At 60.2% G+C, this 14,909-nt stretch overlaps 1 protein-coding gene across 6 annotated transcripts; it reads left to right on the top strand.

The window, feature by feature from the left end:
* Positions 1–2,639: 2,639 nt before the first annotated feature.
* On the top strand, positions 2,640–14,808 carry E4F1 (E4F transcription factor 1). Of its 6 annotated transcripts, none has more exons than XM_063616955.1 (14): positions 2,640–2,977; positions 7,438–7,589; positions 8,633–8,738; positions 11,220–11,413; positions 11,505–11,625; positions 11,805–11,957; positions 12,060–12,232; positions 12,487–12,696; positions 12,935–13,040; positions 13,221–13,438; positions 13,633–13,831; positions 13,928–14,070; positions 14,150–14,212; positions 14,285–14,808. In XM_063616955.1, exons 1-14 carry the CDS (start codon positions 2,821–2,823, stop codon positions 14,639–14,641), a joined length of 2,352 nt encoding a protein of 783 aa, XP_063473025.1. In that variant the 5' UTR covers positions 2,640–2,820; the 3' UTR covers positions 14,642–14,808. The 6 variants fall into 6 exon arrangements, with proteins under 6 accessions (XP_063473025.1, XP_055098762.1, XP_055098763.1 ...); XM_055242787.2 differs by having other exon boundaries at positions 2,658–2,977; positions 12,932–13,040; XM_055242788.2 differs by having other exon boundaries at positions 2,699–2,977; positions 12,932–13,040; positions 13,928–14,018.
* The last annotated feature ends 101 nt before the right edge of the window (positions 14,809–14,909 follow it).

Genomic DNA, 14,909 nt, shown 5'->3' with positions numbered 1-14,909 from the left:
GAGTCTCACTCTGTCGCCCAAGCTGGAGTGCAGTGGCAAGATCTCGGCTCACTGCAACCTCCGCCTCCGGGTTGAAGTGATTCTCCTGTCGTGCCCTCCCGAGTAGCTGGGACTACAGGCGTGTGCCACCACAACCGGCTGATTTTTTTTAATTTTTATTTTTAGTAGAGACAGGGTTTCACCATGTTAGCCAGGATGGTCTCGATCCCCTGACCTCGTGATCCGCCCACCTCGACCTCCCAAAGTGCTGGGATTACAGGTGTGAGCCACCGCGCCTGGCGCTAATAGTAAATTTTATGTGTACTTACCACAATTTTTTTTTTTTTTTTTTTGAGATAGTCTCGCTCTGTCGCCCAGGCTGGAGTGCAGTGGCGCAATCTCGGCTCACTGCAAGCTCCGCCTCCCAGGTTCACGCCATTCTCCTGCCTCGGCCTCTCCGAGTAGCTGGGACTACAGGCGCCCGCCACCATGCCCGGCTAATTTTTTTGTATTTTTAGTAGAGACGGGGTTTCACTGTGGTCTCGATTTCCTGACCTCGTGATCTGCCCGCCTCGGCCTCCCAAAGTGCTGGGATTACAAGCGTGAGCCACTGCGCCCAGCCCACAATTTTTTTTTGAGACGGAATCTTGCTCTGTTGCCCAGGCCGGAGTACAGTGGCATGATCTCGGCTCACTGAAACCTCTGCCTCCTGGGTTCAGACGATTCTCCTGCCTCAGCCTGCTGAGTAGCTAGGATGACATGCGTGCACCACCACACCCAGATAATTTTTGTATTTTTAGTAGAGATGTAATTTTACCATGTTGGCCTGGCTGGTCTTGAACTCCTGACCTCAGGTGATCCACCCACCTCAGCCTCCCAAAGTGCTGGGATTACATTAGTGAGCCACTGCACCTGGCCCACAATTTTTTAAAAGTATGTAAGAGGGCTGAGGAGGGCAGATCGCTTGAACTCAGGAGTTCTATAGCAGCCTAGGCAACATGGCAAAAACTCATCTCTACAAAATATACAAAAACTAGCTAGTGATGGGCACCTGTTGTCCCAGCTACTTGGGTGGCTGAGGTAGAGGCTGCAGTGAGCTGAGATCATGGCACTGCACTCCAGCCTGGGCGACAGAGCAAGGTGCTGTCTCAAAAAAAACAAAATCTGGCCAGGCTCGGTGGCTCACACCTGTAATCCCAGCCCTTTGGGAGGCCAAGGGGGTTGGATCACCTGAGGTCAGGAGTTCAAAACCAGCCTGGCCAACATGGTGAAACTCCGTCTCTCCTAAAAATATAAAAAAATTAGCCGGGTGTGGTGGCAGTTGCCTGTAGTTCCAGCTACTCAGGAGGCTGAGGCAGGAGAATCGCTTGAACCTGGGAGGTGGAGGTTGCAGTGAACCAAGATTGTGCCATTGCACTCTAGCCTAGGTGACAGAGCGAGACTCCATCTTAAAAAACAAAAACAGGCCGGGTGCGGTGGCTCATGCTTGTAATCCCAGCACTTTGGGAGGCCAAGGTGGGCAGATCATGAGGTCAAGAGCTCGAGACCATCTAGGCCAACATGGTGAAACCCTGTCTCTACTAAAAATACAAAAATTAGCTGGGCATGGTGGTGCACTCCTGTAGTCCCAGCTACTCGGGAGGCTGAGGCAGGAGAATCATCAGAACCCAGGAGGTGGAGGTTGCAGTGAGATTGCGCCATTGCACTCCAGCCTAGGTGACAGAGTGAGACTCTGTCTCAAAAACAAACAAACACCCAAAACAAACAAACAAAAACCAAAAACAACCCCCATCTCCAAAACCCAAAATTCAACGTGGCCGGGAGTCGTGGCTCACGCCTGTCATCCTAGCACTTTGGGAGGCCGAAATGGGAAAATGGTTTGAGGCTAGGAGTTTGAGACCAGCCTAGTCAAAACAGCAAGACCCCGTCTCTATTTAAAATATATAATACAAATAAATTCTAAAAAATTTAAAAAGTGGCCGGGCACGGTGGCTCACGCCTGTAATCCCAGCACTTTGGGAGGCTGAGGCGGGTGGATCACGAGGTCAGGAGATTGAGACCATCCTGGCCAACACGGTGAAACCCCGTCTCTACTAAAAATACAAAAAATTAGGTGGGCGTGGTGGCGGGCACCTGTAGTCCCAGCTACTCAGGAGGCTGAGGCAGGAGAATGGCGTGAACCCGGGAGGCGGAGCTTGCAATGAGCCGAGATTGCGCCACTGCACTCCAGCCTGGGCGATAGAACGAGACTCCGTCTCAAAAAAAAAAAAAAAAATTTAAAAAGTATACAAAATAATAAAACAGCTTCGCAAAGCTACCCATGAGCCATCCCCGACCGTGTTCTTCTCCTGGGTAATCATCTTGGGAGGCTCTAACACCCGAGGCGGTCAGTGGGCAGCAGGCACCACGCCCCTGGTTGGAGCTGTGGCAGCTTCCCAGCAGCAGCCGCGGGCGGGGCGGCCTGTCCTTAGGTACGGAAGCGCTGGGGCGCGGCTGCCTAGCACCGGCCAGTCCGCTCGCCCCTGGCGTTCTCTGGCTCTCAAATCCGAGTGCAGCCTCGAACACACGTCCTTCTGCCGCCCCGCCCCCTGTCTGTCAATCTGCTCCACCGTAACCACGCCCTCCCCACAGTCCCGCCCCATCTTCGCTCTCCGCGCGCCCGGCCCCGCCTCTGCCCTTTAAGGCCACACCGCTATCCAGACGCGGCTCACCGCCTGTCTGTCAGTCCGCTCCGGTTCCGCCCCGTCCTCTTCTTGCCGTTCCCTCACGCCGGCCTCGGCGCGGCCCGTTGTTATGACGACATGGTCGTAAATCCGCCATCTTCCTGCGGCGCGTTGCGACATGGAGGGCGCGATGGCAGTGCGGGTGACGGCCGCTCATACGGCAGAAGCCCCGGCCGAAGCCGGGCGGGAAGCGGGCGACGGTGCGGTTGCGGCTGTGGCGGCGGCCTTGGCCCCCAGCGGCTTCCTCGGCCTCCCGGCACCCTTCAGCGAGGAAGGTAACCGGGCCGACCCGGAGGGTGCGGCCGGGGTGCGGGCAGTTCATCCCCGGCTGGCAGAGGCCCGGATGGCCCGAGCTGCGGGCTCCACCGACCCTCCCAGACCCAGACACCTCGCGGATCTCGCGGGGCCCTCACAGCCCTCCACGAAACCCCCAGGTTTGCTGCGACCCTCACGGGCCTCTCCTGCGGGGCGCCTGTCACCCCTCTCGCTCCGGTGTGCGTCCACAAGTGCTCGCGGGTTGCTGAGCCCCCGGGCGCCCGGGGTAGACATTCGCAGACGCAGGCGTCCCGGCCCCTCTCTGCCTCCGATGCCTGAGCCTGGCCTTCCCCTCCTCTGGGCCCCTTCCCCCTGCACCTGATGGGCGTCTACGGCCCTGTTGCTGGTTCCAAGAGGGTGGGGCCTCGGTTTCTCCAGGATCTGGGCTCCGGGCCTGTCCGTAGGGAGGCAGCAGAGCCTAGTGCAAGAGGACTGGTGCGCTGCAGCCAGCCCGTGGCCCCGTCCAGTCCCACACTTGCCGCTTTCTAGCTCTTTGATCCTGGGCAGGTGACCCTACCTCTGTGAACCTCTATTTTCCCTACAGAATGGGGCGGCAGCTTCTGCCAGTAATGTAACAAGCCCTTATCCTGCGTTAGGTTTTTTCATTCTCAAAGCAATCCTGACAGGTGGATGTTATTGTTATTCTCATTTTGGGGATGAGGAAAATCGAAGGTTGGAGACGTGAAAGTGACCGGGTGGGCCGAGCGCCGTGGCTCAAGCCTGTAATCCCAGGACTTTGGGAGGCTGAGGCGGGCGGATCACGAGGTCAGGAGATGGAGACCATCCTGGCCAACACGGTGAAACCCGTCTCTACTAAAAGTACAAAAAAACCAAAATTAGCCGGGCGTGGTGGCGGGCGCCTGTAGTCGGGAGGCTGAGGCGGGAGAATGGCGTGAACCCGGGAGGTGGAGCTTGCAGTGAGCCGAGATCGCGCCACTGCACTCCAGCCTGGGCGACAGAGCGGGACTCCGTCTCAAAAAAAAAAAAAAAAAAAAAAAAAAAGAAAGTGACCAGAGTCACCCAGGTAGTAAGTAGCAGGGGTTGGACTGGATCTCAGCACTGTGAAGGCCTTCACCTCGGCCCCTTTAACTTCTGGGCTCTGCTGCCTCATAGAAACATCATGAGAATTAAAATAAAGATTGTGGCCGGGCGCGGTGGCCCACGCCTGTAATCCCAGCACTTTGGGAGGCCAAGGTGGGTGGATCACCTGAGGTCAGGAGTTCAAGACCAGCCTGGCCAACACGGTAAAACCCCGTCTCTACTAAAAATACAAAAATTAGCCAGGCGTGGTGGTGCGCGTCTGTAATCCCAGCTACTTGGGAAACTGAGGTAGGAGAATTGCTTGAGCCCAGGAGACGGAGGTCGCAGTGAGCCGAGATGGCGCCACTGCCCTCCAGCCTGGGTGACACAGCAAGACTCTGTCTCAAAAAAAAAAAAGGTTGCATGGCGTGTGCTGAGAGCAGTGTTGGGGATGCACTAGGGGCTCATTCCTGGGGGCACTGAGAGCTTTTGGAGATGGAGCGTGGGTCTGTACCCTTTGAGCTTGTCCAGTGAGGCTGCGGATGGCTGGGCACTATGGCTCATACCTGTAACCCCAGCACTTTGGGAGGCTGAGGTGAGAGGATCACTTGAGCCCAAGGAAATCCAGACCAGCCTGGGCAACATAGTCAACCCCGTCTCTGTTTTCTTTTTTTTTTTTTGAGACGGCGTTTGTCTCTTGTTGCCTAGGCTGGAGTGCAATGGCGTGATCTCGGTTCACCGCAACCTCTGCCTCCCGGGTTCAAGCTATTCTCCTGCCTCAGCCTCCTGAGTAGCTGGGATTACAGGCACACGGCATCACACCTGGCTAATTTTGCATTTTTAGTAGAGACGGGATTTCTCCATGTTGGCCAGGCTGGTCTTGAACTCCCGACCTCAGGTGATCTGCCTGCCTCAGCCTCCCAAAGTGCTGGGAATACAGGCTTGTGCCACCACGCCTGGCTCCTCCCAGTCTCTGTTTAGAAAAAAAAAAAGGCCAGGTGTGGTGGCTCACGCTTGTAATCCCAGCACTTTGGGAGGCCGAGACGGGCGGATCCTGAGGTCAGGAGATCGAGACCACCCTGGCTAACACGGTGAAACCCCATCTTACTAAAAATACAAAAAATTAGCTGGCCGTGGTGGCAGGTGCCTGTAGTCACAGCTACTCAGGAGGCTGAGGCAAGAGAATGGCATGTACGAGAGAGGCAGAGCTTGCAGTGAGCCGAGATCACCCCACTGCACTCCAGCCTGGGCAACAGAGTGAGACTCTGCCTCAAAAAAAAAAAAAAAAAAAAAAAGATGCAGATTGGGTCAGACAGGAAGGGAGGTGGTTAATGATTGGGTCGAGGGTGGTTTTGTCTTTGTTCCCATAGGATTCATAGTTTCTGCCTTTTTTCCTTGCCCCTTCTCGTTCCAGCTTGGAGAAGGGCAATGCCCTCATGGCGAGGGGTCCCTTTAGAGGTTGCCACGCCCTGCTGGGCCTGCTTGTGGCCTTGTCTGGTGTGAAATGGGCTGGGTGTGTCCCCTTCTGGGGTAGGGGGTTCTTCAGTGGCAATGCCCTGGAGCCGAGTGAGACACAGGAGTGGGGTGGGAAGGGGAAGAGGGTGGTGGGCACCTCAGAGCTTGGTTTGTGACTGGGAGCCATCAGGAGAGGACGACTCTCTGTTGGGTGGCCCCCTGCAGGCGAGTCATAGCTGTGGTTTGGCCCTTTCTCTGCCCTCGAATTCAACAGTAAACATTTGCCCAGCTCCTTCGGGCGTCAGGCCTGGGTTTGATCTTGACGAGGGACTGAACATGAATGGTCAGAGCTGGCAGGCTTTTATGGAAGCAGAAGAAACAGCTTCTGTCCCTTTGTGTAAATAGGTACTGTCCCTGACACTCAGCCGTTGGGTGACCTTGAACTTCAGGTCATTTTCCTAGGATGGGAATAGTTCTCTCCATTTCCACAGAGTGCTGGCAGGATTTGGTGACGTCCCCAGTGAGGTGCTTGGCACACAGTGAGGGGGTGGTCTCTTCTGCAGGACCAGGGTCTGCTACAGCGATGGTGACTGGCTTAACCTTGGGAACCAGTAAAGTCCCAAGTCAGTGAGCAGAGTGGTTGTGGGTCAGCTCCCTGCATTTGCCTCTCAGCCAGAGCCAGTGGGCATCAGCCTCCTGGGCCCCAGCCCATTTTACAGATGAGGAGATGGCCACTCACATGCTCCAGGGCACGCTCAAACTCCCACAGTTTTTGTTTGTTTTGTTTTTGTTTCTTGTAAGGCAGGGTCTTGCCCTGTTGCCCTGGCTGAAGTGCAGTGGTGTGATCATGGCTTACTGCAGCCTCCACCCCTGGGCTCAAGCAATCCTCCTGAATAGCTGGGACTACAGGTGCATGCCACCACACTTCCACGCTTGGCTAAATGTTTGTTTTTTGGTTTTGTTTTTTGAGACGGAGTCTTGCTCTGTTGCCCCGGCTGGAGTGCAATGGGGAGATCTCGGCTCACTGCAACCTTCGCCTCCCTGGTTCACGCCATTCTCCTGCCTCAGCCTCTGGAGTAGCTGGGACTACAGGCGCCTGCCACCGCGCCTGGCTAATTTTTTGTATTTTTAGTAGAGATGGGGTTTCGCCATGTTAGCCAGGATGGTCTTGATCTCCTGACCTCGTGATCCGCCCGCCTCAGCCTCCCAAACTGCTGGGATTACAGGCATGAGCCACCACCCTAATTTTGTATTTTTAGTAGAGATGGGGTTTCACCATGTTGGTCAGGCTGGTCTCGAACTCCTGACCTCAGGTGATACACCTGTCTCGGCCTCCCAAAGTGTTGGGATTACAGGTGTGAGCCACCACGCCAGGCCTAAATGTTTAACAATGTTTTAAAAACTTTTTTTTTTTTTTGGTAGAGATGGGTCTTGCTATTTTGACCAGGCTCGTCTTGAACTCCTGGGCTCAAGCTATCCTCCCACCTTGGCCCCTTAAAGTGCTGAGATTACAAGTGTGAGCCACCATGCCCGGCCCCAACAGTCTTAAATCCTGGTCCTTTACTGTCCCCAAACTAGCATGGAGGAATCCCTCTGCCTCCCAGCCCGTTCTGGGCCTCTCGCCTGTCAATCGCTGGGGTGGGGGTTTTGGGCATGGCAGCCTTAGCAGATCCCTGCAGCCTAAGCCTGCTGTCAGGGCCACCCTCTGCTGGGTGCTGACCTCCTGAGGGTGGGTCTGGCCCCTGCAGACCTGCAGAGGATGGGGGCTGTGCCCTGGGATGACCTTGTTTTGGGCCCGAGTGTGTTCTCAGCAGCCTGGGGAAGTAGCTCTGCTTCTGATGGCCTCCTGGGGGAATCTGTTCTAGGGCTGGAGGAAAAGCCAGATGGGGCCCTGGCTGCCCAGCCTCCGCCTTCCCAGGCCCTGCTGACAGCAGGCTCGTTGCAGATGAGGACGATGTGCACAGATGCGGCCGCTGCCAGGCGGAGTTCACCGCCTTGGAGGATTTTGTTCAGCACAAGATTCAGAAGGCCTGCCAGCGGGCCCCTCAGGAGGCCCTGCCTGCCACCCCTGCCACCACAGCGTTGCTGGGCCAGGAGGTGAGCCCCCACCCACTCCCCCATCCCCTCCCGGGTTCACCTGACAGGCGGGGGAGGTGGCCGCGCTCCAGGATGGACCTGTGCAGCCGGTTCCGGGGGCCACGTGGGCGGGCAGAGGGCAGGCACCTGACTTCGGTGCAGGAGGGTCTGGGTGTGTGAGCCTGTGGTGCTCCTGGGCGTCCTGGAGGGCCTGCGGTGGCTCGGCCTTCTTGGCAGCCTCTGGCCGAAGCCCGTGCCGTTGGGGGCCGGGATCTCTCCTTTCTTGGAGCTTGAGGGTCTCCTTTGGCTCTGGGGTGCCATGGCAGCTTCTGTCTCTTTGGCTTATCTTCTGTCCTGTGCACACAGTCCCTGGGGACTTCACAAGTGAAGTGTAGCCCTGGGGGTCCCGCCATCTCATCATCAAATGGCTACCTTTGCTGAGCCCCACGCCCAGCTTGGGCTGGACACACAGGCCTGTGAACCCTGCACACGCCGCAGTGGGCGCTTGTCGTCTGCATTGCAGTCAGGAGAGCAGGCTCAGAGAGTGGTCAGTGGTCTCCGGTCACCAGCGGAGCGTGGCCCAGAGGATGCTGGACCCTGGTCACCCCACTCTGAGCCTGTGCTCTTTACCTGCTCCTCCCAGAGGTGCCCCCTCCTCCAGGAAGGCCTCTGGCTCACACCTCCAGGGCCCTCTCCTCACACCGCTCTGCCGGATATGGCGGGCTGGGACTGTGCCGTTGTTCCTGCAGGCTGGCCCAGCTTCCTGCCAGAGTTGCTGGTCCCTCCCTGCAGGTGACCTGTGCTCCAGGTCCAGCCCACGTGGCCAGAGGTGTGAGAGTGACGGCACTGACCCTGGCCCTGGGGTGAAGGGGTTGGACTGGGACCGGTGGTCCTGTTGGGGAAGAGGAGAGCCCCCACCCCAGCCGTCCCAAGGACATGGACCCAGGCCTGAGCACCACAGGTCACACCTCCACAGCTTTACACTGGCAGAGCCCAGGCCTCTTCTCTGAGAACTAACTCTGGAGCATACAGACAAGTCCCCTGTTTTCTGACCCCTTTGGCAGGTGGTACCGGCAGCACCAGGCCCAGAGGAGCCCATCACTGTGGCCCACATCGTGGTAGAGGCGGCCTCCCTGGCAGCAGACATCAGCCATGCATCTGACCTCGTTGGTAAGCCGACTTCCATGGATCGCTGGCCTGATAGACCTTCGTGGTTGGGGCTGGAGGATGGGGCCTCTGCTGCCTGTATGCTCGCATCTCCCGAGACCATGGCCTGGCTGGGAGGGGCTGCGGCCTCATGGGAGCCTTTCTGCGGGCACAGCCTGCAGGATGAGGAAGCGTTGGGCACTGGGCCTTCCTCAGGTGTCCACAGTGGCCGGGGGCACACCCAGGCACCAAGGAGTCTTTGGGCTGTGCTCTCTCCCCTCAGCTTTCCCGGGTGGTCTCTGCCGTGTCCCTCCCAGAATCTTCCCCACTCCCCTGCCACCCCCTGGTTCCTGCTTCCTGCCCATAGCCAGCAACATCCACCGGGCACCCACCAGAATGGCCCCCTCGCCCAGCAGCGGCTCTGGAGGGTGGGTGCAGGGTGGATGGGACTCTCCCGCCTCTCTAGCTGGGCTGGGACTTGCTGCTGGCCGTGGCCTGCCCTCCCCAGTGCTCCCTCTGGTGTGGGGGTGGTGATTGCTACACGGGTCCTCATGCGGCTTTTATGAGCGTGCAATGCCAGGCCTCTTTGATGGCTACTTTTTAAGTGAAGATGTCTCTCTCCCTGATGTGCTGTGGGAGGGGCTGTTGCGAGGTCTGGATGGGGAAGCTCTCATCGGGGACAGATGCTTGTGCATGGGGGACATTCAGAGGCAGCCAGGGCCTGGGCAGGTTGAGGGAGCCAGAGGCTGCTGGGGTTGGGGGTGTGGCAGGGGCGAGTGGCTAGGTGTGCAGAGCTGTCTGGGGACCTGATGCTGTGGGAGGTGGGGTGGGGCATGGCTGCTGCCTGGGGAGCCTGCTGGACCGGGGCCGAGGCAGGCGGGGAGTGGGCAGCTGGACAGGAAGTAGGTTTGGGCACCAGGCGGAACCTGGCCTTGGGCAGCCCTGGGGACTGGCTGCAGCAGGAAGAGGGGGTGGAGGAGCCGTGGCAGAGGCCAGCCCGGGGCCTGGGAAGGGCGCCTGTGAGCAGGCCGCTCTCCAGCAGGCAGCCAGGGCACCTGTCTCACCTCTGTGCTGCCTTTCCCTGGCATTCCTGCGACCAAGACACTCATCAGTGCCACTCAGAGCTCGGAATGTTCATGTAGGAGGTGGGGCAGGCTCTGGCCTTGACCTGGCGTTTGGTTTCTGGGATGGTGGTGTCATCTGGCAGCATGAACTCCTTAGGTTCTGGCGGGGTCTCTGCGCTGGGTGTCTGGCCAGCCAGGCCCCTTTCCACCCACCTAAACTCTAGCAGCCCCAGCCCTAGGGTCGGCACCCCTCCCTGTGCTTCAGCAGCCCCTCTCGGCACCCCTGCCACTCTGGCACCCCTGGGATTTTCCCCTTTGCGGGCATCTTGGGTACCCTGAGCGTCCCCTTGGTCAGTCAGGAGGCCCGGTGGGCTTAGTCCAGGGCTGCTAGCTCTCCTGTTGGCCTCCAGTGGAGATGGCACAGGGTCCTGCCTGCTGGTGGCCAAGGGCTGGGGTGTGCCACGTCCTGTCTTTGCGGGTGCAGGGGTGCGGTCAGCTGTGTGGGCAGTTGGAACCCACCTCCAGGCCCTCCTGCCTCTTCGCGGAAATAATTCGCGTCTCCTCTGGCCTCGCAGCGGCCATGTTCCCCCAGCTCCTCCCCATCAGAGGCCTCTGTCCTTTGGAAGATCACTCCTGGGGCATCGAGCGTGTAAGGGCTCGGGCAGGAGAGGCTCTTCATTGTTTCTGAGTCACCGCGCTTTTGTTGTGTTTCAAGAGAACAGCTTGTCAAAACAAGACGCCAGCCGGACTGAGGTGGTTTCTAAGCAGTAGCTTCACAGCTGTTTCCCACTTGTCATCTTTATGAGCAGAAAACGTGAACTGTGTTTACAACCTAGCTTTGCACGTTGTCAGATTTTTCCCAGTATCCTCCAGAAGTGCAAAAGCCCGGTTTCCTCGCCTCAGGCTGTCCCGGGTGTCTGGAGAGCGTTCACTCTCCCAGGCCAAGCCTGCCTTGGGACGGGGCTCTGGCCAGGCCTGCCTGCCCCGCTGCAGTGGCCCAGCCCATCTCCTCCAATGGAAGAGTGGCCCCGGATGCACATCCTCCCTATGTTGGTGGGAGCAGTGGCAGGAGCAGTGGCAGCGAGCAGGACAAGCGGCTGTCTCTTCATCCAGGGACCGTGTCACCAGGATTCGCATGTCCTCCTGGCTTTGGGGATGGGGCATCTGTGCTCCATGGTGGGTCTCCCTGTGGACACATTTGGGGGCCCTGGAGCATCTCTGGGTAGCCTGACAGAGTCAGGAGGTGTCTCTCCACCTCTCACTCTGACCTGGAGAGGTGAATGGGACCTTGGCTGCTGCTCGGCCTGTGTGTTGAGGGCTCAGTGCAGGTTGGGTCCAGGGTGTGGCTCAGAGCAGCAGGTCCCCTCCTCTGGAGCCAGCAGTCTCTGGGGTCTCTGGGCAGGGGCAGGCCCTGTGGCTTAGGCCCAGATGCTTCTCCTAGGTGGTGGGCACATCAAAGAGGTCATCGTGGCTGCTGAGGCGGAGCCGGGGGACAGGGAGATGGCTGAGGCCCCGGGCAGCCCCCACCAGCAGGGGCTGGGGCTCGCAGGGGAGGGCGAGCAGGCCCAGGTGAAGCTACTGGTGAACAAGGATGGCCGCTATGTGTGTGCGCTGTGCCACAAGACCTTCAAGACGGTGAGCCGGCGTGCGGGGAGCCAGTGTGTGGGTGGCAGGCCCTCTCCTGTTCCCCCAGGAGGGCCCTGAGCTGCCATGCCCTCCCCCACAGGGCAGCATCCTCAAGGCCCACATGGTCACTCACAGCAGCCGCAAGGACCACGAGTGCAAGCTCTGTGGGGCCTCCTTCCGCACCAAGGGCTCACTCATCCGGCACCACCGGCGGCACACGGGTGAGCTGGCCGCACCTCGGGCTGGAGCCCGGTAGCACCCCGATGGCTGGCCCTGGGGTGCCCCAGCCTCGCATTCCCTAGCTTTGGGGGATGAGACGGGGGCCCCTGCCTGCCTTCGCCTTGTCACCTTGTCGCCAGCCTGCTGGGGCTGCCCGGGGCTGACTAGGTTCTCTCTGCAGACGAGCGCCCCTACAAGTGCTCCAAGTGTGGGAAGAGCTTCCGGGAGTCGGGCGCGCTGACCCGGCACCTCAAGTCTCTCACCCCTTGCACAGAGAAGATCCGCTTCAGTGTGAGCAAGGACGTGGTTGTCAGCAAAGAGGACGCACCTGCAGGTCAGCATGGCGCGGGCAGCTGCCTGGTCCTGGGGGCTGGCCGTGGACGCAGTCGCCACTGGGATGTGTGAGGGATCTTCACTCCCTCACTCTACCTTGAAGGGTCTGGAGCTGGAGCTGCCGGCTTGGGGACAATCACATCATCGGTGACAGGCGAGCCCATAGAGACTTCACCCGTGATTCACCTGGTGACAGATGCCAAGGGCACCGTCATCCACGAAGTCCACGTCCAGATGCAGGAGCTGCCCCTGGGCATGAAAGCCCTGGCCCCGGAGGTGGGGGCGATGGGGGGCCCTGGAGGGCTGCTCTGTCTTCTGCCTGCTCGGTGCCAGTCTTTGTTCGGGGCACTGGCTCCAGGGGTCTGGGCCAGGCAGGCGAGGGCTGGGCTTCCCGCAGGGAGAGCAGGGCCGGTGGGAGCGCCACGGGGGTCTGAGGTTTTGCACAAGGCTCCTGGCATGGGTCCACCCCATGGGGTGGGTGCTGGATGCCAGGCTGCCTGGCCAGCCTCCTCTCTCTGCCTCCCCTGCAGCCCCCTGTCTCCCAGGAGCTCCCCTGCTCCAGTGAGGGCAGCCGTGAGAACCTGCTGCACCAGGCCATGCAGAACTCTGGCATCGTCCTTGAGCGCGCCGCTGGGGAGGAGGGTGCCCTGGAGCCAGCCCCTGCTGCCGGGTCCAGTCCCCAGCCCCTGGCAGAGGCAGCCCCGCAGCTGTCGGTACTGGAAATGCAGCCGCTGGAGACAGTAGGTGCCGGCACCACCTGCGGGCTCCTCCCAGGGCTGGATCCCAGGGGCTGTCCACACACTGGCCTTCGCACTCCCTGAAGTGGCTTTTTGCAGTGACTTTGTCCATTGATCTGTTTACTGCCTTCCCTGGGGCCACAAGGGAGCCTGCCGGGGTGGGGCCCACGATTGTGTTCTTGGCACTGCCAGGGCACAGCCTGCCCCGGGTGCTGGAGACCTTCCTGTGGTTCCCCAGCAGGTGGCCAGCGAGGCCTCAGCGGTGCCCAGGACCCACCCATGTCCTCAGTGCAGTGAGACCTTCCCGACAGCAGCCACCCTGGAGGCCCACAAGAGGGGCCACACCAGTAGGTGATGGGTGGGTGTGTGGCCCATGGCAGTGGATGGGCTATAGGTGGCCGGGGTGCCTCTGGGTGTGCAGGGTGGGTCCATAGACAGCAGGGAGCCAGGGGATCTGTGGGCAGGTGGCAGGCGGCTTGGCGGGCCCACGGGTGATGGGCCTGGCCTGATGCTGTGTGTGGCTGCAGGGCCGAGGCCGTTCGCCTGCGCTCAGTGTGGCAAGGCCTTCCCCAAGGCCTACCTGCTCAAGAAGCACCAGGAGGTGCACGTGCGTGAGCGCCGCTTCCGCTGTGGCGACTGCGGGAAGCTCTACAAGACCATCGCCCATGTGCGCGGCCACCGGCGCGTCCACTCAGACGAGCGGCCCTACCCTTGTCCCGAGTGTGGCAAGCGCTACAAGACTAAGGTGGGCCTCTGGCCCCAGGACCCTGGCGCCTGATCCCCCCATCCTGCTCCCTGGCCGTGGCCCAGGTGCACCCCCTTCCCTGCCTCCACCGTGCTCAGTCTTGACCCAGCCCCTCCCTTGGGCCAGAAGCAGGAGGGGAGAGCTGTAGTCTGTTGTGGCCAAGGCCAGGCTGGCACTGACAGGTGTCTCCACAGAACGCACAGCAGGTGCACTTCAGGACACACCTGGAGGAGAAGCCGCACGTGTGCCAGTTCTGCAGCCGTGGCTTCCGAGAGAAGGGCTCACTGGTGCGGCACGTGCGACACCACACAGGCGAGAAGCCATTCAAGTGCTACAAGTGCGGCCGTGGCTTCGCTGAGCACGGCACGCTGAACCGGCACCTGCGCACCAAAGGTCTGGGCCAGTGGAGGCGGGAGGGGGAGGGGAGGGGAGCGGAGGGGGGGGAGGGGGCTGGGGCTCGCCAAGCCCTGATCGAGTCCCCACCCACAGGGGGCTGCCTGCTAGAGGTGGAGGAGTTGCTGGTGTCTGAGGAAAGCCCCGCGGCAGCCACCACCGTCCTCTCGGAGGACCCACACACAGTGTTGGTGGAGTTCTCGTCTGTGGTAGCTGACACCCAGGAGTATATCATCGAGGTGGGTGTGGGACCCAGGGGCCGTGTTGGGACCCAGGGGCAGCCAAGGCTGACCTCTGACCTTCTGCCTGTCTGCCCAGGCCACTGCAGATGATGCAGAGACCAGTGAGGCCACGGAGACCATCGAGGGCACCCAGACGGAGGTGAGGGGTGGGGCAGGCGGGGGCGGGGAGGCTCCCTGGCACAGCCGCTCTCGCTGAGCCGTGGCCCCGCAGGTGGACAGCCACATCATGAAGGTGGTGCAGCAGATCGTGCACCAGGCTAGCGCCGGCCACCAGATCATCGTGCAGAATGTCACTATGGACGAGGAGACGGCGCTGGGCCCAGAGGCGGCTGCGGCCGACACCATCACCATCGCCACCCCCGAGAGCCTGACAGAGCAGGTGGCCATGACGCTGGCCTCGGCCATCGGCGAGGGTACTGTGCTTGCTGCCCGGGCAGGGACAAGTGGCACTGAACAGGCCACTGTGACCATGGTGTCGTCAGAGGACATCGAGATCCTGGAGCATGCAGGCGAGCTGGTCATTGCCTCGCCGGAGGGCCAGCTGGAGGTGCAGACGGTCATCGTCTAGCATGAGGTCTGCGGGGTCCTGGCGGGGCAGGGACAGGGCAGAGGACTGAGCGCCCCGCCCATGCCTGCCTGGCCTGGTAGAGAAGATGGCACAGAAGGGAGGCGCCCCGAGACGGACAGTGTACATAGAGTTTCTTGTTGCTTTACAATAAAACATGAGAACCTGCAGCTTGTGATGTTGCGGTAGTGGCAGCTTCCGCGGCTGGTGCCACCACCTTTGCCCAGGCCCTCGCAACAGCACCTGCCTCCTGGGCCACTCATAGACTCAC

This window comes from Symphalangus syndactylus, chromosome 14 (genome assembly GCF_028878055.3).
Source record: "Symphalangus syndactylus isolate Jambi chromosome 14, NHGRI_mSymSyn1-v2.1_pri, whole genome shotgun sequence".
NCBI lineage: Eukaryota > Metazoa > Chordata > Mammalia > Primates > Hylobatidae > Symphalangus > Symphalangus syndactylus.
The sequence above is the reverse complement of the archived record's forward strand: the minus strand, read 5'-3'. Positions and strand labels throughout refer to the sequence as shown.

Excerpts from the sequence above, each read along its gene's own strand:
- E4F1 (XM_063616953.1), top strand. The coding sequence starts at position 2,821 with ATGGAGGGCGCGATGGCAGTGCGGGTGACGGCCGCTCATACGGCAGAA. Across the intron at positions 12,697-12,931 it reads AAATGCAGCCGCTGGAGACA|CAGGTGGCCAGCGAGGCCTC; the intron begins GTAGGTGCCGGC and ends GTGGTTCCCCAG. Across the intron at positions 14,071-14,149 it reads CCCAGGAGTATATCATCGAG|GCCACTGCAGATGATGCAGA; the intron begins GTGGGTGTGGGA and ends CTGTCTGCCCAG.